At 41.5% G+C, this 26,547-nt stretch overlaps 1 protein-coding gene across 18 annotated transcripts in view; it reads left to right on the top strand.

Annotated features, from left to right (window-relative positions):
* Window positions 1-26,547, top strand: part of lrrfip2 (leucine rich repeat (in FLII) interacting protein 2) — a 166,420-nt gene that overhangs the window by 45,755 nt on the left and 94,118 nt on the right. For 15 of the 18 annotated variants that reach the window (XM_067981348.1, XM_067981344.1, XM_067981345.1 and 12 more), the window contains exons 3-4: window positions 13,601-13,687; window positions 20,198-20,245. In XM_067981348.1, coding sequence (XP_067837449.1) covers window positions 13,601-13,687; window positions 20,198-20,245 — 135 coding nt within the window. The remainder of the gene's footprint in view (window positions 1-13,600; window positions 13,688-20,197; window positions 20,246-26,547) is intronic. The other 3 variants (XM_067981357.1, XM_067981363.1, XM_067981358.1) reach the window with 1 other exon arrangement.

The following is a 26,547-nucleotide window of genomic DNA, read 5'->3' as shown; positions in this document are numbered from 1 at the left end:
AATTAATGAATATATCAGCATTTAGCCAATAAGGTTATTCCACTTGGCCTCTAATGAAGTGCAGTTGATCAACTTCCCCAGTCAATTTGCTTAAGTTGGTCCCTCATTTCCTTAAAGTTAGCCCTTTTAAACTGTTATACCTTGACCTTCGTCTTTCTGAATCTGAGCATGCTGAACCTGATTATTCTGTGGTCACTATCAAGGGTGTCACAATTTCATTTCCTGTGTGTTGTCATTTCTTATTGGCAAGCTAAGATGTACACTACCTTGCGTAATTTCTCTGCTGCACTTCCAGCCAAGCTGTTCCAGTACAGCTACAACTCTGGGATCTACACAACAATGTGGAAAATTGTCCAGGTATGTCCTGTCCACAAAAAGCAGGACAAATCCAATCAGGCCAATTACCACCCCATCATTCTACTCTCAATCATCAGCAAAGTGATGGAAGGTGTCGTCGACAGTACTATTAAGCGGCACTTACTCACCAATAACCTGCTCACCGATGCTCCGTTTGGGTTCCGCCAGGACCACTCTGCTTCGGACCTCATTACAGCCTTGGTCCAAACATGGACAAAACAGCTGAATTCCAGAGATGAGGTGAGAGTGACTGCCCTTGACATCAAGGCAACATTTGACCGAGTGTGGCACCAAGGAGCCCTCGTAAAATTGAAGTCAATGGGAAGCAGGGGGAAAACTTTCCAGTGGCTGAAGTCATACCTATCACAAAGGAAGATGGTAGTGGTTGTTGGAGGCTAATCATCACAGCCCCAGGACATTGCCGTAGGAGTTCCTCAGGGCAGTGTCCTAGGCCCAACCGTCTTCAGCTGTTTCATCAATGACCCTCCCTGCATCATAAGGTCAGAAATGGGGATGTTCGCTGATGATTGCAGTGTTCAGTTCCATTTGCAACCCCTCAGATAATGAAGCAGTCTGTGCTTGCATGCAGCAAGATCTGGACAACATCCAGGCTTGGGCTGATAAGTGGCAAGTAACATTCGTGCCAGACAAGTGCCATGCAATGACCATCTCCAACAAGAGAGAGTCTAACCACCTCCCCATGACATTCAACGGCATTACCATCGCCGAATCGCCCACCATCAACATCCTGGGGGTCACTATTGAGCAGAAACTTAACTGGATCAGCCGTATAAATTCTGTGGCTACAAGAGCAGGTCAGAGGCTGGGTATTCTGCGGCAAGTGACTCACCTCCTGACTCCCCAAAGCCTTTCCACCATCTACACGGCACAAGTCAGGAGTGTGATGGAATACTGTCCACTTGCCTGGATGAGTGCAGCTCCAACAACACTCAAGAAGCTCGACACCATCCAGGACAAAGCAGCTCGCTTGGTTGGTACCCCATCCACCACCCTAAACATTCACTCCCTTCACCACCGGCACACCGTGGCTGCAATGTGTCCCATCTACAGGATGCACTGTAGCAACTCGCCAAGACTTTTTCAACAGCATCTCCCAAACCCGCGACCTCTACCATTAGAAGGACAAGGACAAAGGCAGCAGGCACATGGGAACAACACCACCAGCACATTCCCCTCCAAGTCGCACACCATCCCGACTTGGAAATATATCGCCGTTCCTTCATCGTCGCTGGGTCGAAATCCTGGAACTCCCTACCGAACAGCACTATGGGAGAACCTTCACCATATGGACTGCAGTGTTTCAAGAAGGCGGCTCATTACCACCACCTTGAGGGCAATTAGGGATGGACAATAAATGCTGGCCTTGCCAGCGACGCCCACATCCCGTGAATGAATTTTTTTTTAAAAGCAGTTGTGCGTTTTGTTTAGTAGCTCAGTGTCCTAACCATTTGAGTATTCCCAACAGGTTGATTGAAATCCCCCAGTTAAGTAATGTTCCTACTTTCATACATTTTTTTCTCTTCATTGAGCAAACTGCAATCTAAAAGAACCATATACATTTACAGCTCAGAGGAAGGCCATTCAGCCCATCTGTCTGTTCTACCTCTTTGCTAGAGCTATCTAAAATTAAACCCACAGCCCTACTTTCTCTTCACAGTGTGCTATCAACCTCTGCTTATCCGCTTTTCCTTTTATAAGTTGCAACAATCTCTGTCTCAACCAATCCTCAAGGCAGAGCATCCCGTGTTTGACAACTCTCTGCATAAATAAATTTCTCCTAACTCCTCTCCTCACTCTGCGCTGATTTTAAATTAATGACTCCTCATCACTGACTCCTCAATCAGAGGAAGTAATCTTTTCCTATTCGATCTATTAAAATCCTTCATAATTTTAAAGGCTGCTATTAAATCTCCACTTAGTCTTCTCTGCTCCAGTGGAAATAGCCCCATTACCTCAAGTTTCCCTTCACAACTTAATTTCTCATTCATGGTATCATCCTCGTGACTCTACACTGTACACTCTATTACCTTAATGTCCTTTCCGATAGGGGTATGGCCATATATTGCGAATGTTACTCGACGTGTAATCCAGAGGCCTGAACTAATAATCCAGAGATTCAAACCCCACCATGGCAATTTGAGAAGTTGAGCTTAGTTTTAAAAATCTATAAATAAAAAGCTGGTGTCAGTAAAAGTGACCATGAAGCTGTCAGATTGTCATAAAAGCCCAACCGGTTCACTAATATCCTTTAGGGAAGGAAACCCTTAGAACATAGAATCTGTAGCGATTCAAAAAAGACTCACCACAACCTTCTCAGGGCAACTAAGGATGGACAAATGAATGCTGGTCTTGCCAGCGATGCCCACATCCTGTGAATAAATTAAAAGAATAGATTGGTGTGCCCACAACTGCACACTACACCATTGTGGCCTAACTGTTTTCTTGTACAAATTCATCATTACCTTTTGTACTTTCTGCCCCCCATTTATAAAACCCAAAATGCTATTTGTATTTTCAAGCCTTTGTAAAATCATAGAATCATGTAGTTTTACAGCATTGAAAGAGGTCATTTTCCCCATTGTGCCTGTGCCAGTACTCTGAAAGAGCTTTCCACTTAGTCAAATTTCTTTGCTCTTTCCAACCTTTCAATTTTTTTTTAATCTATCAGTGCTCTCCTGTTTCAAAAATTATGTATTCGCACCCTTGGTTCCTCTGTTCTTCCAAACCCTTCAATGTTTTTAAAATGAATTTATACTTCCATTCCTTGATTTCCTTCCCAAAATGCTGTGCCATAATTTTTTTTCATGAAATTGCATCTGTGCCCTTTATGCTAACATGTCTATCTTCCTGACGTCTTTCACATTTCTCTTCACTATTTGCCAAATCCCCAACTCTTTGTGTCATCAGCTAATTTCAATGTTCGACAATGTCAGTGTGTGTATGTGTATAATATCAGAGAACAAAAGTGATCTAATCCTTGGGGAGTACTGCTTCCAACCCTTCTCATCTTTTTCGGTTAAAGACACACTATATTTTACAAGTTGTTTATCAAATCCATGCTGTATGTGCTTGATTTAACCCATGAATTTCGAAGTGCTCACACATTTGATCTGCGTTATGCATTCCGCCAGAAACTGACATGAGACTAATTGATCCATAGTTACTGCTTTACCCATTTCTGCCTTCTTAAATAGTTGCTACTTTGCAATCCTTTAAGGTCAGGGGTTTGTAGTGTATGCCTAATGTTAGCTTTCCCCTTTTCATGTTAAAGGGGTCCAAACAGAGTAACTAATTATCTTGCTTTGCTAATTGTGTTCGTATTTTGGCAGACGTATCGTGTTTTTATTACCATTTGTCAAGATGAACAAGTATTAATGTGTGAATTATCTACCAGCAGCGGTACATAATTTATTTTGTAATCCTTCAGTTTTGTTCATCTTCAACGTTAATTCATTGCTTTAATAATCTCTTCATAATTAATCACATAAGAAATAGGAGCAGGAGTAGGCCATACGGCCCCTGGAGCCTGCTCCGCCATTCAATAATATCATGGCTGATCTTCAAACTCAACTCTACTTTCCCACCCGATCCCCATATCCCTTGATTCCCTTAGTGTCCAAAAATCTATTGATCTCAGTCTTGAATATACTCAACGACTGAGCATCCACAACCCTCTGGGGTGGACAATTCCAAAGATTCAAAACCCTCTGAAAAAATTCTCATCCCAGGAATCAATCTAGTGAACCTTCATTGCACCGTGCCTAAGGCAAGTATATCCTTCCTTTGGAAAGGCGACCAAAACTGGATACAGTACTCCAGGTGTGGTCTCACCAGAGCCCTATATAATTGCAGCAAGACCTCCTTACTCTTTTATACTGCAACCCCCTTGCAATAAAGGCTAATTGAAGTTGTTAAATCCTAGAAGCTGAAAGGAATTAAATTTAATATCAAAAGCATTAAATGCTCAATTCATCTTCATTATGTGTACTTGCTCATCAATTTGTCATCCGAAATTGCAAGACTGACTTCGTTATTGCTATTTCTTTCATTCATTGTTGACATATTGAGTTGGAAATTGGGAAGATCCCATCTGAGCAGAGGAAGAATTTACATCCTGCTTTTTCATGGCATACTGCATTGATACATCATGGTTGGTGTGTGTGTGGTTGGTTGGTGTGTGTGTGGTTGGTTGGTGTGTGTGTGGTTGGTTGGTGTGTGTGTGGTTGGAGTGTGTGTGTGGTTGGTGTGGCCACCCGCATGCATTTATTATAATTGTGTGTTAAATTATTTTTCCTATTGGGAGGTGTGCTTAAATGTTTTTCATCATCATTCACCCTATTTATCAACCTTATGTCTGTGATGAAATATCACCATTCTTCTGCTTGGGAAAACTTTTTCTTGTTTAAGCTGAAAAGGTTGTACCGGAAAACAGCATTTGCTCTGAGTCAGAATGAATATTGGCAAGCTTTGCACAGCAGGCTTTTCCAAGAACTGGCTTTACCCTGAAAATTCCCAAAGTAATGTAGCCACTTCAGGACAATAGATGATGCGATGCAAACCCTACAGAGCAGGTATTCATGTTCATTTTTTTTTACAAGAGAAGAAAGCCTAAGCAGTGTTGTTAATATTGCAGAGTCTTCTGTGTTGTGATCCACAGGGCTGCTCAATGCTCCTCCCCAACTGTGGGATTTGTGTTCAAATCCCTCCATGGCCTCGCCCTCCCTATCGCTGTAATCTCCTCCAGCCCTAGAACCCTCTAGGATCTCTGCACTCATTCAATTCTGGATTCATGTGCATCCCCGATTTCCTTCACTTTACCATTGGTGGCCGTGCCATTAGCTGCCTAGGCCCTGAGCTCTAGAATTCCCTCCCTAAACCACTCCGCCTGGTATCTACCCCTCTCTCCTCCTTAAAACCTACCTCTTTGACCAAGCTTTTGGGCGCTTGTCCTGATAGCTCTTTGTGGCTCAGTTTAAAATTTTGTTTGATAATGCTCCTGTGAAGTGCCTTTGACATTTTACTCTGTTAAAGGCGTTATATAAATAGAAGTTATTGTTGTGGTTGTTGAACATTCAAGGAGGGGGCTGTCGCTCTGGGGGTTCGGAGCATGCACCCCGCTTTTTAAAAACAACAGAAATTTACGTGCAAGATAAGATGTAAGAAAAACATGGTTTTGAAGAAGGGTCCACATCTAAATCATTAACTTGTCTGTTCTCTTCACATTCATTGACTGGCTTGCTGTGTTTCCAGCATTTTCTGTTTTTGTCTCATGTTTCCAGTATCTGTAGTATTTTCCTTTTTACATTGGTTTGAAAGAATTGGAAGTAGATCAAGTGAAGTAGACTAGATTGTTGTTGGACCTCTTCTGTAAGCTTGTTCCACCCTATCAGAGAAATCTTTTCCAGTCTTAAGTCCTAGCCCACATCCTCCACTCTTCTGACTCTAGATTACGCTGTTAGTAGTTACTCCTCTGCTCTTGGAAACTCTCCGAAACCACTTGAATTTGTGTCATCAGAGGCCTCCTGGAAATCTATATCTCTGACCATGCCTTTGGGGTTTCAATCTAATTCCTTTCTTTTCTGCTCAGTGTCCACCTTAAGTGTTCTGTGATATTCTTAGTTGGAAAGTGCTATATAAATGGTATATGTTGCCCACATTGATTAATAATGGTGTTGTTCCTCAACCAAAACAAGTTACATAAAATGCAATAGCATTCAATCATTGATGGAGTGTGTAATTTGTGGAAAATTTGAGAGTAGGGACAAGGAATAGTTGAATGGAAATGAACTATTGAAGGGTTCAGATGGTTTGCTCAGTTTCAGAAATAGTTACAAGCAGTTCCAACAATAAGCTACTGTCGTTGGTCCCATGTACTCGAATTCTGAGAGCACTTGGTTTTTATTTCACCTTCCTTGGATTCTGCAATTGCTAAGTCCAGTATATCAGCACTCAATGTTGTTTGGCTTGGGGTGGGGAGGTGGGGGGGGGTGGGGAAGGGCAGGGGTGGAGTCATGCAAGTGTGAGATTTTTAGGAGGCTTAAACCAGCCTTGGTGACTCATGGCCAGTTACTATTCCTCTGTTGGTCTCTGAATATTATTTGTTTTCCACCCAAGTAGTTTTCCCTTCAAATGTAGAGGTTATATCACCATACTCATCATTTTCTTTTTTAAATGTTAGGAACAAGCAAATCCCCAGGACTGCACTCTGGACACCCAACTGGTCACAGCTATCCAGTTAGAATGGCTATCGTTGATTGGTATCCTTAGTTAACTCATACCTTTCCAGTTGATTATCCCATTTACTTTGTCATGAGCCCCTGATGCAATTTGATGTAAAGCAAAAGTGGACCCCATCTGCCCTCTCAAGTGGATGTAAAAGATCCCACGGCACTATTTGAAGAAAACAGTGGCGTTCGGGACAACCTAAAACAGATGACCTAGTCATTATTTCATGGCTTTTTGTAGGACCTTGCTGTGGGGAAGCTAGATAAACACAGGAGGGAGAAAGGAATAGAAGGATATGTGGATAGAGTTAGATGAAGTCGGGAAGGAGGAGGCCTGTGTGGAGCATAAACACCGACGTGGACTTGTTGGACCGAATGGCCTGTTTCTATGCTGTACATTCTATGTAATGTGTGTGTGTTGGTACCTTACAATTCGACTACTCCTCTCAGATCATTGTAAATGCCATAGGCTGCTTTGATGGAGAGAAAAACCAGCCTTGCTCCTAATATTGTGGAAACCTGATCTCTTAACAGAGTTTGGTTTGCTCACCCATAAATAAATGTTCACGTTGTTAAACCAGCTGTACCAAGTCAAGATTTAACCTTCACTATATTTAAACATCTTTTAATTAGTTTTTACTTTTAACTTGGGTAAGAGATAAAGCAGGATTTTCTTTCACAAAAAGCAGTAATATCAACATTTATGAACCAGTGAAATATTTTCTGGATTTTATCTCCTACTTTATTTTTCTCACCTCACTTTCTGAAGGCAGTAACCCTGCGAGACATCACCGAAATGGCCTTTATTCATTTGTCAACCTGAGCGATGAGTGTTGGGAGGCTGCTTGACCATGGGTGATGAGAGCATTACTGAGTCTAATCTTGGCTTCGCTTCACACCCACAACTGGAATCTTTGGACAGCAATTAGGAGGGTGAGCTTTGGCTTCCTCCTCCGCCCTCCTTTCCCAGGGCCACGTGGCTCCATTGTACTGCCTTGTTTGGGATAGATGAATTCAGCATAGACCAGGAATGAACACTGGAACTTAACTCTGGAGCTTTCCTGATCTATGCAACCCAGTGGTACACTATATGGTGCATTTATCTACTGAGTTGGTGAGGGGGCAGCTGCTTATAGTTTGGCAATTTGAAGATGTCAAGTTGAAGAGCTTGCCTTAGACAAGTAAAGTTTGTCCAGAATTCTGAAGTATTTTGAATTACTGTATGTGAGTCCAAGTTTCATTCTGATGATCTGAAACGAGTAAATAAAAGGTATTATTCTCAATACTGGGAAGTACACCATGTGATGTGATACTGAGCCATCCAGGTGCCAGGTTCGATCCCTGCACTAGAAGCTCCTTATTCTGAGCAGAATGGAGGTGTTGAATGGCCAACACTATCTCAATGCACCTGTTCCATACTAGCTCCCTGAAAGTGAAGAGGTTTGTAAACAAAGATTTCTTTAAATGGGGAACAGTTCTTAGTTTTTTTTTCTCTCTAAAGTATCCCTCCCCTTTCCCAAGAAAAGCACATTTAAAAAAAAACAAGTTATCTTGTAAAGCAGTCTTGGTATCCAGCACCATCAAAGATACCAGTTTCTACATTCAGGTAAGTGTGAACAATAACGTGAATTTTTATCGCACCTTTTAATGTAGAAAAAACCCCCCAAGGTGCTTCATAGAGGCATAACAAAAAAATATGGATGCTGAGCGAAAGAAGGCGATATGAGGAGGAATGACCAAAAGTTTGATTGAAGAGGTGGATTTTAAGTAGGGTCTTAAAAGAGGAGAGGGAGTTGGACGGGTGGAGGGATTTAGGGAAGAAATTCCAGAGCATGAGGCTTAGGTCGCTCAAGGCATGGCTGTCAATGGTGGGTGGAGGGAATGCACGAGATGTCAGAGTGACAGCTCGTCAGACATGTATCCATCTTGAGGGAGTCCATTTGGCTCACTGAAGCTCATCCCTTCAGTATGTGAAACCTTGGATAAACCCATTCTGCTCTGTCATAAACTAATCAAGTGTTTGTGTTTAGACTACCCTGCCTGGCAGGTCATTCAAAGCTTTTGCATTCTTTTAGTAAAGCAATTCTTCTATCTGTTTCTAAATTTACTTTTTGCTATTTTGCAGTTATGTCCTTTTTTTGTCCTACTTTCTTGGCTTCCTTTTAAAATAATCTGGGTTTATCTGCCATTGAATATTTGAAGTTTTCCCCCTCTCTTTTCCAACTTGTTAGACTGTAACACTTGGCCTTCTCTCGTCATTACTCATTGTCAACTCTTTCAGAGCTGCGAGTAGGCATGTTCATCCACTCTTTCTTATATATGCACATCTTATGACATTGTGACCAGAACTAAACACAGTGCTCTAAAGGCACTATTACATTTTTTAAAAAACTGCAGTAGACAGAAGGTACATGGTTTTCTCACCATTGGCTGCAGTTAGAAATGTGAACTGTCTGACCTATCTTGTTCTGGTGCAGCTGGGTACCACCTTTTCTGGATCATGCAGTTTGCTGCCAGGAATTCACTGGCTCTGCTTCTGCCTGGCATTTAATGGAGAATGTTGTTGGATGGCAGTGTACGTACGGGAAGAGCAGCTCTGGACGATGAGTTTGGTTTCAATATCCCAAGATGATTAAGTATCATCTGACCAGTGCAGTGTAAGACCTTAATATAACTTCTGTAGACTTAAATACTGTTCTGGATATGTTGCAGATGATTTTAACATAGAGGCGGGAAGGAACCGGGGGGGGAAGATAATCAGTCCCGAAAGTAGGGGAGGGGGCTGATGTGTCAGGTGGACATTGGTGGTGGGTGGAGGGATGATGTTGGGAGCACGTCGGTGGGGGAGGGGGTGGTGGAGGGATGGTGTCGGGAGCGCACCGGGGGAGGGGGTGGTGGAGGGATGGTGTCGGGAGCGCACCGGTTGAGGGGGGAGGTGGTGGGATGATGTCGGGAGCGCATCAGTTGATGGGGGAGGTTGTGGAGGGATGATGTCGGGAGCACGTCGGTGGGGGGCGGTGGTGGAGGGATGATGTCGGGAGCACGTCGGTGGGGGGGGCGGGGTTGGTGGAGGGATGATGTCGGGAGCACAGCGGTTGGTGGGGGGTGGTGGAGGGATGATGTCGGGAGCACATCGGTGCTGGGGGGGTGGTGGAGGGATGATGTCGGGAGCACATCGGTGCTGGGGGGGTGGTGGAGGGATGATGTCGGGAGCACATCGGTCGGGGGGGGGGTGGTGGAGGGATGATGTCGGGAGCACAGCGGTCGGGGGGGGGGGGTGGTGGAGGGATGATGTCGGGAGCACAGCGGTCGGGGGGGGGGTGGTGGAGGGATGATGTCGGGAGCACATCGGTCGGGGGGGTTGGTGGAGGGATGATGTCTGGAGCACAGCGGTCGGGGTGGGGGGGTTGGTGGAGGGATGATGTCTGGAGCACATTGGTGGGGGCGGTGGTGGTGGAGGGATAATGTCGAGAGCACATTGGTGGGGGTGGAGGGATGATGTTGGGAGCACATCGGTGGGGGGAGGGATGATGTCAGGTGGACATGGGCAGGGGGAGGGAGGATGTCGGCAGGGGGAGGGGGGATGTCCGGAGGACAGTGGCGGTTGGGGGGAGGGAGGATGTTGGGAGGACATCGGCGGGTTGGGGGGAGGGAGGATGTTGGGAGGACATCGGCGGGGTGGGGGGGGGTGCTGATGGCAAGAAGAGATTGGGGGGGGCGCTCCATGAGGAAGAGGAGATGGGGAGGGGGAGCCGCTCCATGAGGAAGAAGAGATCGAGGGGGTCACTCCAAGAGGAGGAAGAGATCGTTTTTATATAGATAAGCATTTACATAGTTAAAAACACATTCAAACACTGACAGTTCTACTCAACACCTCTCCTAGGCTGAAACTACAGCTCTTGTGACTACACTGTTTTCTATTTTGTTAATGTCAGTAAGACTACAACCTCTACATTTAAAGATGAAGTAACATATTTTCTAATGGAATTGTGAAGAGATGCCTGCATACTTCTCTATGTCTCAGCCCTCGCTTGTTTTCCTCGTATGTGTCTTAATCCTAATGGATATAGGCAACTTGGAAGCAAGTATTTTGTGAAGAACTTCTCCCTGCTTCCCTAAACGGTGACATTGTGATCTATTAGAGTGATGGTGTGAATGATGACAATGAACTGTGGGCAGAACTGATTATTTGCGATGTCACAAAAACAATTAATTGGGCCAAACGTGAAGTAGTTCAGTTTGAACAGCCCCCACTTGCAATGTTCCTGATTTCAAATCCCTGTGCTGAAATCCCCGTTGATGCAGATCTGCAGTCCTTCCCATTGTAAAGCTGCCTGGATTGTTAAAAAGTTAGATATCTGTCACAGCTGACTTGGTTCTATGTTGGAATTCTGCAGATGGAAACTAAAATATGCTGATTATAAAGAACTATTAACATTTGTATGAAAGGTATCCAGAAAGATCATGTTTTTCCAGGTTTAGGAATTGATTAAAATTGTTACTATCTAGAAACTAGTGTTGTACAATATATAGGCGTGGCGTTTCTTCGAGGGGTGCAATCGCTGGAATGGGATGGACGCTGCGACGGTTTTGCCGAGGTGAAGTTACGCTGAAGTTTCCGCGCAAACTCATTAGCGTAAGCCCGACCGTAAAATCTCCCACGAATCAGTGCAATCAAGCAGTGTCATCGCTAGTAATTGAATCATGACTGGAACAGGGCATTCTCCAATATTGCAGAGGAGTGGGATTGTCAGGCAATGAGCCATTCTTCAACTGACTGATTTAATGCTCTTGGTCTTACTTTTTAATTGGCTTCAATTGACTGGTCCCTGCTGTCTTCAATTGACTATTTACTGTAGCAGCACAGGACACACCTGTGTGGCTTCAATTGACTGCTGGTCAATGGTCTTGTGTATCAAGGGCAGATCAATTGACTAAATTTAAACTGAATTTAAAGTAATTGCAGCAGCAGGAGAAATGGACCTGGGTCAGGGTTCAATTGACTCCTGGTCACTGCAGGTACAGATGATTAATGTTGGATTGACGTGACCATGGGTGCCTGTGCGTCTGAGAATCGGGTGCGATGTGTTGAACTCACCAGAATGGGCGGAAACTTGTCATTCTGACTTGGGGGCATGGCCAATTTTATGGGCGAGGACTGTTTTGGGCGAATGGCCTTTTGAACCAGCATAAAAGATTGTGAATCGTCCAGCCTAAGGTGGTTATGGGCGCAACTCACTTGGGCTTAAAATTCTGCGATCTTAAGTGCTATTTCTTTCGATTCTGTTCAAATTATGCTGATATCTGGGAGGAAATTATGCTGATATCTGGGAGGAAATCATGCGGAAACCTGTACCTACATTTCTAGCCTTTTTGGAACTAAAAATTGGAATGTTCCACTTTGGATACAGAAATCAAAATTTTGATTTGCTTTCTCAGGTTGATTGTCATGAAAATATCTTTTTACCTCCAGGAGTGTTTAAAGATGCACTTTTCTTTCAGATGTGGGGCTGCCTTGTCAGTTTTCTGAAGGCTGAAGGAGTAGTTTTGAGGGCCCCATTGCTAATTTGGAGAATCAGGGCAATAACACTGTAACCCAATATTTGACCAATGCTCAAATCTAGTGAGATTCCATGCTGCCAGCAGAGCCTAACCCTCTCAAAATTACTCCTTAAATAACCAGTGATTTCTAACCCACAAATAATTGTGCAGGCTGTGAAGAATTTTTTTCCCTACTTGCTTTTGAATTCGATAAATGACTCGGCTAGTTGTCTGCTTTTAATCCGCATTGTGTGATGTATGTCCTCACTATCAATTTCCAAAATGAGACTTAAAGCTGTTGAGAAGGCAATAAAAGTGCTCGGAATTCCTTTTCAGTGCACTGTCGACTGTGGGTAATTTCCATATAATATATTGTAATATTTTCACAATTATAGTGAAGTTAGTCAACACCCAAGCAGCAGTAGTGATTACTCTTAATATTATTAACCAGGGAACCCCTAGTAATTCAATGGAATTATTTCCCCCAGAGACTTGAACATATAATCTAGGCTGACACTTCAGTGCCGCTCTGAGGGAGTGCTGCACTGTCAGAGGTGCCATCTTTCAGATGAGATGTTAAACAGATGGATGTAAAAGATCCAATGGCACTATTTGAAGAAGAGCAGGGGAGTTCTCCCCAGTGTCATGGCCAATCCCTCAACCAACATAACCAAAAACAGATTATCTCATTGCTATTTGTGGAAACAAGAGTAGGTCATTCAGGCCCTCGAGCCTGTTCCGCCATTTTAATAGGTCATGGTTGGTATGTACCTCAACTCCATTTACCCACTTTTGATCCATCCCTTGATACCCTTACTTAATAAAAAAAAATCTGTTGATCTAGGTCTTGAAAATTTCAATTGACCCAGGATCCATAGCCATTTGGGGCAAGAGAGTTCCACATTTCCATTACCCTTTGTGTGAAAAAGTGCTTCCTTACATTACTCCTGAATGGGCTAGCTTTAATTTTAAAATTATACCTGCTTATTCTGGATTCCCCCACCAGAGGAAAACTATGTAAGATGCTCTTGTGTATCTTTGATTATGCTGATCAAGAAGCAGCCTTTTGTCTCTTGATATGTTGAAGTTGTTCCTCGAAGTTAACCAAGAATATTAAATTGAAGATCTGAATTTGTGGAAAAATGCTCGACCCCTCAATTTTGCATGTTGAGCGTGCATGTCAGTCTGCAGCCATTTATAATTCGAAGGAATGATTGCCAGGTATAAATGATTCAAGTGTCTTATATATAGTTTTTCAGGAAAAGTTAGGAATTGAAAATCTATTGTGAAATTTTAGACACTGGGAACTGTTCTCAGTGTGAATAGATTTTCAGTTATGTAATGCAATAAATATTAATTGTGCTAACTTTTATCCTCCCAGTATTAGACTACCTTTGTAACCTATTTTTAATATCACCGAGTAGCAGAGAGCTAACTAATTTTCGTTTACTTTGCAGGCAGAGGCCAGGCTTGCAGCCAAGCGGGCAGCCCGAGCAGAGGCACGAGATATCCGTATGAAAGAACTGGAACGGCAGCAGAAAGAGGTAAGAGGAAATCCAGTCAAGCATGGAGAGTCGTGGTTTCTTGAATGCTGGAGGAAAAAGGATGTGATGAGTCATGAACGTGGGCGTGTATATCAGCCAGTCACATCCAGAGAAGTAAAGCACTCTTGCTGCGAGACAGGGAAGACTTAAATACCCTGTTTAAACCAGATCTGCAAGCTCAGACACATGATCTTACCTGCTTCTACAGGAAAATTCAGTAATGTGAGCTACAGGGAAAGATGTCATCATTCATGTCTGTAACAAGTCTTCCAGTCTTATCTGTAGTCGCAAATGTGGGGTTAGTGAAGATTGGAGATACCAGGTGCAGCTTTGTACTTTGCACAGCCACTGAGAAGGCACATTACTGTTGAGAGCTTGTTGAACTGCTGCAATACCATTTTGGAGATTAGCAGAAAGGCTTTGGGTAGTGCTTCTGAGTTGCTGCTTTCACCTCTTTGTGAAACCATTTTGCATTACAAACTGTCGATAATACCTAAAATTGAAGGCCATATGTTTTTCCTAAATTAGTTTGTGCCAGTCAGTGCATGTGTTACAAAATGCCATCATGCATAGTGCTCTATTGTGTTGTGTGGTGCCTCCAAGTCCTTTTTATAAAATGTCTCATTTTATAAATGACAGAAAACATTACACATGGGATATCTCTATCACCAAGTATCAAAAAAATCACTTCAGATATCTTTCATTGATGGTCACTTCTGATGGTACATTGTTAGTGACCCATTCACCCAAGGGAATCCTTGTGGAGAAAAATTACAGGTTTGATAGATTGAATGACTGACTGACGACTATTTCTCCTTTCATACTTAAGTTCTTTGTCTCTTGTTAGGGTACATTGCAAAAAGTATGTACATTATTAGTCCACCTTAACATCTACTTAAAAGTTTGACTGGCATATCTTAAGCAGAAGAATTTTGGGTCATGTGTCTAAAGTCAATTGTACCCTTTCCTTTTCATATTTGACCATGTATAGTAGCTATTGAACTTTATATATGAAAGATCAATGGTCGAAATGATTATTTTTGCCTTTGTGGTGACTGATTAAACTTTGTTCATTTGTATCTATTTATTCACACTGTTGCTTGAGGTTTTTGTCTGTAGGTTTTATATGGTTTCTTGCTGTTGGGGCCACAATAATCTGACTGGCTGATCATTTCCTGATATCTTGCATTCAGTTAAATGTTTGCCCAACAATTGTACTATTCAGGTGCTTTTGCCGACTTCCATACTCAACCTTGAATGTTTGTTAACGTTGATCACTTGACGTTTGTGACACAGATGCAAGTAAATTCACCAAAATTCAGCTGCATATTTCATGAAGATGACCATTGTTATCCTGGATCCTGCCGATCCTTACAAGAATACTCGGCTTTTTATGGAAGTTCCAGTGCTGCTGACATGCATGAACACTCGTAGGCGTTTGGAGCAGGAGAGGCCGTTTACTTGGGATCACTTTCACTTTGAGAAAAACAAATTGGAATATTTTTTTAAGTGGTGAGAGACTAGAAGCTGGGAGGAGCAAAAGGATTTGGGTGTCCATGTGCACAGATCACTAAAAGCTTGTGCACAGATACAAAAAGTAATCAAAAAGGAAAATTGGGTTTTTATCTCAAGGTTGGAATACGAAGGGAGGGAAGTTATGCTTTAGTTGTACCGAGCTTAGTCAGACCCCATCTGGAGTACTGTGATCAGTTTTGGGCACTGCACCTCAGGAAGGATATATTGGCGTTGGAGGGGGTACAGCACAGTTTCACTAGAATGATAGTGGGTTCTGTAGGGTAAAAATATGATAGGTTGCATAAACTTGACTTATATTCCCTTGAGTTTAGAAGGTTGAGGGATGATCTAAATTTAAAATGATTAAGGGATTCAATATGATATATACAGAGAAACCGTTCACTTTGTTTGGGTAATACAGAACAAGGGACATAATTTTCAAATTGGAGCTAGGCCATTTAAGAGTGAAATCAAGAAGCATTTGTTCACACAAAGAGTAGTGGAAATCTTGAATTCTATCCTCCATTTCCCCCCGCCCCCCCAAAAAAAGCTGTGGATGCTGGGTTAATTGAAATTTTCAAGACCAAGATAGTTAGATAGAAAGGTGGGTAGATGGAGTTGAAGTATGGATCAGTCATGATCTAATTGAATGTCAGGACAGGCTCAAGGGGCGAATGGCGTTCTGCTGTTTCTTTGCCTTGGATATAGGAAGTAATTGCAACATAATTGAATTCAGTGTATGGTGAGCAGAGTCACGAGATAGCTGTAAGGATCAGAAACCCTTGCTGATTTTTTTTTTGAGACCCTAGCCTGTGGATACTTAGACCAACTGTATTGCCCCTACTGCTGCCCATGGTTAGGTTATTGAACTCTGCACACACCAGGCCTTGAATCTGTGGGACAGGATAGTGGTGTGTTTACTCACCTGAGCCATGTGGGAGCCCCCTGTAAAAAGTGTGTTTGTTTATGTTGCTGGCACATCTCAGGTGGCTTCAGTTTTTGTTTTAATCTAAATCTTGCATAGCTACATGTTTTCAAACTATTATCCTTTCAGTTGTTGTCAGCACATAAGTTTTGCTGGTTTGGCAATGGAAATACCTGAACTTATGGTATGTTTTTTGGCAGGGATTAGTAAATAAGGGCATGTCTTGTAATCTAAGTAATAGTAAAGTCTTGGCTTGTTCCTGAGTCGGGAAGAAGGGCGTGCACTAAAACCAAACCATTAATCATGGCAAAAAAATGATTCATTTTGTGCCTTGTCTTATTTTCTGTGCCATGTAAACTAAAGCATATGGGAAGGTGAGCAGTGGAATAGTCTCTGATACTGGAAATTATTCAGATTATACGGACTATAGGTGTGTGCGTAAATATATAATGTATATTGCCTTGGGGTGGATGAATCTGACCCACATAGGCCAACTACATAAACTATAATAACTGAATTCGGTGTTTTAAATTGGGACAAGATAGCACAAATGCAAACTCACTGAGATCATTACACAAAAATGTGGTTCATGTTTAATAGAAACAAAAAATATATTTTATTCATTCACAGTTTGGATGACTGCCGTGTACTTTATGAATAAAGTGCACTGTATGCACCTGGCACAGTCGATGGTGTGATAACTGCTCTGATGGATAGGAATGAAAGCCTGTTAGGCTAACATTAATATACAGCTGGGATAAAATGGCACCTGTTCTCATCCTGCTTCTTTCGATCCATGCAGTTTTTGAAGGCTCTGAAAACTTGTTGAGATCACCTATTAAGACAGAATGCATTTCTGTCCAAAGGCAAAACTACACAGAGCCTCTGAAAAGGTTTAGGTTCTCCAACCCTCAAGAAATAAAATAATCTGGCCTGCACAAGCTTTCAATACCAGAGTACAATTAAAATATATCAAACTCCAAAATGCATTAGTTCAGCAAAGGAACTTTTAAAAAAAAAAATTGAAACCTGAGTTCCTCCAGATGATACAAATTTCATAGTGCAGCTTAAAAATATGTTCCTTTGGAAATGTACGTGTGCATAGCTGCACCCATTTCAGATTTTATTTTAAAAATGCATCTTTTGCAATACTTTTTTGAGTGTAAATAAAACTGATTTCTAACCATTTGGATTGTTTTTCTATTGTAATAAATGTCCTCAATGGAGTTGAAATGCAACCTTTTAAATTAAAAATCCAAAGCTGCCTCTGATCTGATAAATAATATATCTCCCCTTCCCCTGCCACCACATCCAAAGTTGATCCAAGGTCCTTTAGGGTAAAATGAGGCTCATGATTGGTGAAACTGGTATCTTATCAGATTCTGACTGCAGTGTGTGTGTACTGCACTCTTAAGACTGCTTGTTTTTTTTTACATTCACAGTCCTTTCTTGAAGTCAAAACTTGACTCCTTTTTTGTTTTGAATTGTTTGGACTACGATTAAGCAATTCCTGCATGTTCTCATAATAGTTGGATTTATTGCAGTTTGTTAATTTGCCAATTTGTTCACAAGCCTGGCTTTATTTGTTCACAAGCCTGGCTTTATTTGTTCAAATACATTTTACATTTGTCAAAAAAAATTGCCACAACATTGGTTGGCTGAATGGCAAATCTTGCTGCTGTGTTTCATGATTGCATAAATATTGATGCCTCATAATGAGAAATGCAGTGTATCTCTCCCTCTTGCGCTACATATTTAAATCAGGTACTGCCATGCCAGTACAGGTACATGTTCTGGATCTGATTTGCTTATCAAAGGACTGAATATTTGCTTCCTTGAAGCAGGAAATGTAATTCAAATGTTAATTTTATTGAAGAGGCATTGAACACTTTTAGGAAGATTAATCTGTTGACTCTTTTTCTTAATTGCTATGAACTGCTTCATCACTTCTCATTCCTCAAGTCATAGAATTCTGTAGTTTGTTGAGTATTTATTTTCATGTTGAGAAAATAAAAATTGGAAGGTAGACCCCCCCCCTCCATTACACTAATATGCAAATAATGACGTGTGGATTCTGATTTTTAAGAGTTGTATATCACAGTTTGTTAATGACACTTAGAGTGAATTTTTGTGCTGAAGTTGAGGGGCCTTGGTCGTGGGGAATTGAGTACATACCATTTTGACGACCCATTGTTCATTAGAATGCTCCCAAATTGGGCAAAGCACCATTTAATATTGAGTGAAGCTTCCTCTACTCTGCCCCAAATTCAGAAGAGCACTCATTGCTGCACCAGTGAGGTAATTTTCCATTTGTCGTGCTGGTTATTCTGTGGCCCCTCAGAATGAGTGGCTAATTGGGATCAATTTTGTGCTGTCAGCCCATGCACACTTGGAACTGGCTTGAGACAGACAAAACTCCTTTTACATAGTACCCGTGCAGACAGAAGAGACTTTCATCCATGTCAGTCTTAATGGCTCCACCACCCAGTCTGTTTTTTTTAAAGTTATAGTTAGAATATGGCACTTCATGTTTTACAATACAGGTCTGATTGTTAACCTTGGAATGTAAGTATAGGGTATGATCAATGAGATGCACACAAAACTCGCCTAACTATTTGCCAAGATGACTGTTTTTAATCCGCAACTCCTAGGCAGAGCGTCTGATTTGTGTGAGTGTTACCCTTAGAGTGCCAGCTTTCTCCTTACAGCAACAGGGATCAATCTACGCATTCTGAAATGTATTTCTTTCCAATTATGTAAAGTCCCAATTCTTATGTAGCTTGGAACCCCAAAGTACTGTTGATCTAGTGTAGCTATAAACTTTTTTGATCAAAACTGAATTATGAAGTGGTTCGAAAAAATATTGTGCTGAAAGACACCAAAGGTGACCATTCCAGTGATCATCAATCAAGCAGGCACTGCATTTGAAATGCAATCCCTTCAAATATTAATGGAATAATACACAACAAAAATAGTCATATTTTTGTTTCATTTTGAAAATCAAGGTTTAAATTCAATCCTTCCTTTTTAACTTGGTGGAATCTGGCAGTATTTCCCTGCTGTAGGCCTATTAATACATAGAACTACAGCCCTTTCTCTAAAATATGTGTACTGCATTAATTACCATGATGAAACATGTACCTATGTTGACTTTCTCCACCTTTCCCCTACAACCCCCCCCCCCCCCCCACCATCCAACCTCCTGAACCCCTATTAGAGTGTGGTTTATGCAGGAACTGTGACTTTGATGACACCTACCTGCCACCCTCAGTTGGAAAAAATGTCCTGATGTCTGAGGTAACCTAAATAACCTTGGTAAATATTAGTGCTTTGTGCATGTTATGAACAATGTTTGACTGGATATTAGTCATTTTGGTGTGGCCATAATTGGCTGATACTGTCTGTCAATTGGGTCACGATAATTGTTTGATCTGCCATCAATATAGGACCAATTATACGATAGGAAGCAGAACTGTCAAACTAAATTGCCGAACCTGCAGTTAACGTGTAAAATGCCACTGGTGTTTTTGTCGGTACTGTGGGTATGTATAAAAGCTACGACTTCTAGATATACCTTTACATTTAGCCTTTTTTATAGTGTGGCAGACTGTACCCAATTGGTTTCCAGTCATTAGAGTTCTGTCCTGCATATGCAACTATGGCTGTGTATGCTACAGTTACTTTCATACAGGAAGAAAACAACAGTATTCAAATATAGCTGAATACTCTGGCATTATGATATTCATGACTTCACCAGTGAACCTTCTGGGATCATGTGGCTCAGCGCCATGCTACGGTTGTTCATCTGTGTAACTTCTGAAACTGCTTTTGATGTTTTGATCTGCATACTCTTCATCTCCTGTACAGCTTTGGTCTAAGGCTGTGAAGATTGAGCCCTCGTAGCCTAGCACTGCTCACCTTGCACAGAGTGAACTTGGAACACGTGTCCAAACAAAACCTGAACTTTATTTTCTATCAAGTATTTGTGTTGATCTGAGCTGTCGGTAATTTAGGAAAAAAATATGATTTCCAAGTGGAATTTTTATTTTTCTTTTACCCTCCCTTTTTAGATTTATCGCTCATCTGGTAGAAAATGGGGAGAGATCCACCAGTGGATGGTACGGTGCCTGATGTTTGGGTGCTGGTGTGCATTAATGCCTGATTTTTAATTACTAACAAATACATTTTGATAAGTGCACCTGTTTATTTACGAAATTTTTTGACTTAACAGGATATTTTTGTTTTAATCAGTCTAACAGATTGATACATTGGTGATTCATGTAGGATATAGAATTCAAATGTTGCAGTAACAAAGTTCTGTAAATGTGTGCGAACAAAACAAAATGAAAGCTTTGACAATATGTGCTATCTCAGTCAGTTATTCTCTAGGGCACAAAGATTTTGCTTTCCATTGTTAAGATTATCTGATTTCCAGAAGAGGTGTTGGTGCCGAAGGTTTAAGTTTGCCTGTTCGGGCAGGTAATTGAGATGTTTGCTGTTTGAATGCACAACTCTTCTTTAGATGCCTATAATATCTTTAAAACTTGAGCATGCAGTTACTAAAAGAAGTAACAGAAAAATATCAAGGCATGAATTTCTGTAACAGTATTCTTTTGGTGTATTTCTAATAATCCTGATTCCCATTTGTTGATGAGAACCTGTTTACTTCATTCTTGAAATCCATTAAGGTTTCTTGTTTCACAACCGGTGCCAGTAATCTGTTGCACATACTTAATATCCTTTTTTACTTTTTTTAAAAACAGTTCCTCCTGCATTTCTTAGTTTGTTTTGTTAATTTGTAAATATGACCCCTTGTGCTTAAACTCTGTACGCGGCAGAAAAGGTTACTTGAATTGAATTTGTCAAAACCTGTCATAATTTTAAACACTTCTTTCATAAACCTCCTCTTGGTCTTCTCTTTTCAAAAGAGAAAAGATCCAGGGTAGTCCATCTTTCCTCATGTGTCATTCTCAAGTTCTGGGACCGGCCTTGTAGCTCTTCTCTGTCTGTACCCCTCCATTAACGGAATATTCTTTTTCAAATAGGGAGATCAAAACTGCAAGCAGTTCTGCAGATGTGGTCTTAGCAGGGCCAAATACAGTTTTAAAATGACCGTGTCTGGATTTATATATTATACACCTTGCTATGCATCCAAACAGTCTGTTGTATTTTTAACAGCCGGGGAGGGTGCTGATGTTTTAGTGACCTCACTACTAAAACCCTAATATATCTCTCCTGCTCGGACACGTCAAGTACATTCCCATTTAGCATGACCCTTCCCTCTGTGACATCTCGTAATCTGACATTTCCCTGCGTTAAGTTGCACCTCCCATTTCTCCGCCCATTGATTAATCTTGTCAAGAACCTTTTGAATTTGTGAGCATTGACATTTTCCATTCTCCATTTGCCACTCCTCCTGGTTTGGTATCGTCTGCAAATTTGGAAATTTTGGGCACAATTCCTTCCTCTGAATCATCTATAAAAATTAACAACAGCGGCCCCAACACGGAACCTTATGGCATTCCAACCAGATACCTGCCCATGCACTACTACTCATTGTTTCTTTCCAAGCAACCATTTGCCAATTCCTTTTAGTACGTTCCTATCTATCCCATGGGTTGGACCTTATGTAGTCTATTATGTGGGATACAGTCAAAATGCCTTGCTGAAATCCAGGTGGATAGCATCCACTGTCTCTCCCCAATCTACTAGGCCCGTCATCTTAAAGAAATCCGATAAATTAGTCAAGCATAACCTCCCATTCCTAAAACCTTGCTGACTGTCTCGGATTAGCTCATGCCCCTCAAGATGCTCCCTTATATGATCCATCAAAATACTTTCAAACGCTTTCCCAACAGTGAAATTAAGGCTTACAGGTCTATAATTTGATGGTTCATCCCTCGCCCCTTTTTTGAAGATGGGATTCACATTTGCTATTTTCCAATCTTCTGGGATTTGACCTGAGTTCAGTGAACTCTGAAAAATGTCAATAAGAGGACTCTCAATTGTTTGAGCCAATTCTTTCAGAGCCCTTGGATGAAAGTTGTCAGACCCAGTAGTCTTATCTACTTTGAGCTTCAACAGCCTTCCCATTATGTAATTTCTTGTGATTTAAAACTTTTTAAGTCTACATTCATCTCTTAAACTATAGGCTTAATTCTGGGATTTCTCTCCCCATTTCTTTTGTGAACACCACTAGAAAAATAACTGTGAAATTGCTGAAATACTTAACTATCTTTGGACACCGCTTCCCCATTGTCATGTTTTTATGGGCCAACCCCTCTTTTCATTCTTTACTCCTGACATACTTGAAGAATGCTTTCCAATTCTGCTTTATATTTCCAGCAAAGTTTTCCTTGTGATCCCTCTTTGCAGCTCTTCCACAATCTATCTTTCTAGATCACCCTGTCCTGTTCCTTTCCTGAACATTTAAAAGTGTTGTATGCTTTTTCTTTCTTCCTAATGCCTTTCACAACTTTGATAGTAAGCCAAATTGGTCTTGGTCTTTTTTATTCTGCCCATGCCTTATTTCAAGGATAAATTTCTTTTGCATCTTAAAAACGATTCCTTTTGAAGTCCTTTTCTTCCGCATCATTCCCTCTTCCCATTTTACCATTCTGTCATATCCTCAAAATCAGCTTGTTTAAAATAAAGCTGTTTAATTGACTATGTTGTAAATATATATTGTTTCCTAGCCTCGTGTCTGCCCTGAATGTCAGAACATTACGGTCACTCGATCACAGATGTTCCCTTACTTTTACTTCGCTGCTTGTTCCCTCCTCATTTGTTAAAACTAAATCCAATATTGCTTTGCCCCTTCTGGGTTACTTTACGTACTATTTTAGAAACAAGTCCCTCACAATTCCAATAAATTCCAGCTTGCATGCAGACTGCTTCCATTGTGCACTCCAGTCAATATGAGGAAGATTAAAATTCCCATGATTACTACTGAAGACTTGTCACTCGTCTGTCTTACTGTGTTCCAGAAAACTGCATCAGCTTCCCTTTAATTTTTGGTGGCCTGTACTGTATTCCTATTACTATTTTGTTTCCTTTACTGTCCATAATTCTATCCAAAGAGACTCTGTACCGCTTCCAGCATCCATGAACACACGTGCATGCGAGTTCGTGCACCTTTATTCTTGAGATGAAAATCCTTTTTTAAAAAAAACAGGCTAACAATAGTAGTTATCGCATAGTGGAGGGATTTATTTAATATTGGACCTGGAACAATCTCTTTGATTCCAAAAAATTGTCACTGCATTCGTACTGTGTTTCCTCGGTTCAGGGTGCTTAAGGAGGAAACGTTTGTTAATAGTTAACTTCACGGAGTAAATGGGCTGTGACTTCCAACGCCTTATATGAACTGTATGGTAAAGAAAGAGGATAAGGTGCTGAAATGCAGTGAGCATCTTGCTTTTCAGTGTATAATAGAGGTTGAAGAACCCAAACAGTTCCTCATTCAGAATTAAATTTGAAATACTTACAACAACTTATTATTCAGTAAATGATTGTCTGTCTGAAATCTGATTTGAATTAAACTATGCTCATCAGACATAAACTCATGCCAGGCACATCTCTTTGCCAAAGCCCTTAGCATAAAGACATGCATTAAAGTTAATGTCAGTCTGTTACATGACATTGGACTTGGACATCTCGAACAGAAAGTGGCTGGCACGTCTTAAGTTACCTTGCATGGGCATAGAATCATAGAAAGGTTACAGCATGGAAGGAGGCCATTCGGCCCATCGAGTCCGCGATGGCTCTATGGAAGAGCAATCCAGCTAGTTCCACCCCCGCCCTATCCCCATAGCTCTGCAATTTTTTTCCTTTCCTTTCCAGTTCCCTTTTGAAGGCCATGATTGAATCTACCTCCACCAACGCCTCAGGTGGTGCATTCCAGATCCTAACCATTCGCTGTGTAAAAAAAGTTTTTCCTCTTGTCACCTTTGGTTCTTTTGCCAATCACCTTAAATCTGTGTCCTCTGGTTCTTGACCCTTCTGCCAATGGGAACACTTTCTCTCTATCTACTCTGTCAAGACCCTTCATGATTTTGAATACCTCTATCAAATCTCCTCGCAACTGTCTCTGTTCCAAGGAGAACAACCCCAGCTTCTCCAGTCTACCACGTAAGTGAAGCCCCTCATCCCTGGAATCATTCTAGTAAATCTCTTATGCACCCTTTCTAAGGCCTTCACATCTTTCCTAAAGTGCGATGCCCAGAAATGGACACAATACACCAGTTGTGGCTGAACCAGTGTTTTATAAAAGTTCATCATTGTTCTGCCATGCTGGAAGCAGATATCTACCAGATAGCTGATGATGAAACTCAGGCTTGGCACAACTGCGGTTGAAGGCATTTCCAGGAGGCTGAGTATTATATTATCAGGGTTTGGTGTCTACCAGTGATGGGTTCCAGAGAGGCATGCAGTTGTTCTGCACCTTCGATTGGTAGAATGGAGTATGGACGCTGTCTACGTTGCACTGAGACTTTCCTGCTGTGTTGTACTCCAATCCTCTGTTATATGATCCCTCTTCTTGGTTCACTTTTGGCTTGGAGCCATATCAGTTCTTGTGTTTTTGTCGTGATCTTGTCTGCTTTTGCTTCTATTGAACAACTAAGCTGCACTTCAGAATATGGCCTTCAGTGTCGTGCAGGCAGAGGCAATATTATGGTGCTTGCATGACTCCCGCAAGAATGCCCAAGTCATGGTGGAAGTTCCCAAAGTGACTTCTCCCGTTTTGATAGTCTTATCAGTTCTATGTTGGGGCGGGGGGTGAACTGAATTCAAGAAATGTGGAAGACCATACTGGAGGCAGTTCATATAACGCTCATGGTTTCTGAAATCTCTGGCAGGCTCATGCCATAGATTAGGTTGCAATCCTTGAATTTAGGCATCCTTGAGAGCCAAGCTTGATGACTAGCATTCTTTAGCAAGCAGCTACGGGCAGAAGCCGGAGTAGCATAACAAGGGTTTGCAAGGAATAAGCTCGCCTTCCAGTATTTATAGGGCCCAACTGGACTGGAGGCTAAATTTAGCTATCAAAGAAGGAGTTGCTATTTCAGTCGACAGTAATGAGCTTTCTGTTATTTATAGACCTGCCACAAAGAACATTATCAAAACATACAGCAGACATCAATTTCTGGCATGAAAGAGTAACCATTCAGACGATTTTAAACTTACTCTGTCACAAAGATCAGTTACTTCGTTGATTTCAGCCAGGGCAGAAATTGGTGTTAAAGTTAGCCTTGGGTTGGTGGGGGTGAAAGGAAATATCAGCCATAATCCCCACTCCTGATTGCTGTCCCTGCATATGTATGGGTGAGGGCAGAATTGTGCTCGACTGTATTGTCCTCCACATTTGAACAGCCTGCAGACACTCACTGTCTAGGTTCGCACATGAATCATCACTTGAGCAAGGTAGTGAAGTGCCTGTGGAACAGCATCCCTGCAAGAGCCTACACCTTCAGAAAGGGTGCACAGCAGAGGGCAGAAATTGGTTGGAAAAAATCTATTTTACACTCTACTTTCTTGCTCTCCCGAAGTCATTGCCTGGTGTTGGTATGGCTCTACTGCTGCCAGCAGATCCCCCAGTACCTTGCCTTCTGGCCAGTGAGCGTCAGAAGACTATTTCACTATTGAAGGCATCACCACTGAGCCTGATCGTGTCTTTCCTACTTGTATGTTTTCCTGCAGGAGTTCCTGCCACTCTATTTACTTCATCTCACCCTATCAACATATTATTCTATTCCTTTCTCCCTCATGTACTTATCTTGCTTCTCAAATGCATCTGTGGTATTCACCGCAACCACTCTGTGGTAGCAAGTTCTACATTCTTAACACTCTCTGAAAAGAAAGATCCTCCTGAATTCCTTACTGGATTTATTAGTGATTATCTTATATTTATGGCCCCTAATTTTGGATTCTCCCACAAGTGGGAACATCTTCTCTATGTCTACCTTATTGAACCACTTCATAATTTTTAAGACCTCTATCGGGTCACCTCAGTTTTTCTTTCTAGAGAAAAGATCCTCGCCTGTTTAGTCTTTCCTGATAGTTGTACTCTCTCAGTTCTGGTATCATCCTTGTAAATCTTTTTTGCACTTTGTCCAGTGTTTCTATATCCTTTTTGTAATCTGGAGACCAGAACTCTGCACAGTCTTCCAAGTGTGGTCTAACCAAGGTTCTATATAAGTTTAACATAACTTTTGTGCTTTTGAATTCTGTTCCTCTAGAAATGAACCTCAGTGCTTTGTTTGCACCTTTTATGGCTTTGTTAACCTGCGCAACTACTTTTAATGATTTGTGTATTTGTACCCCTTGATCCCTTTGCGCCTCCAAGTTGGTAATCGAAATCTGACTTTTTCTTGCGCGCTCCCTCAGAACTTGTAAATTTCAGGAGTATTGAGACCGATTA

Source organism: Heptranchias perlo, chromosome 3, assembly GCF_035084215.1.
Source record: "Heptranchias perlo isolate sHepPer1 chromosome 3, sHepPer1.hap1, whole genome shotgun sequence".
NCBI classification, from domain to species: domain Eukaryota; kingdom Metazoa; phylum Chordata; class Chondrichthyes; order Hexanchiformes; family Hexanchidae; genus Heptranchias; species Heptranchias perlo.
The sequence above is the reverse complement of the archived record's forward strand: the minus strand, read 5'-3'. Positions and strand labels throughout refer to the sequence as shown.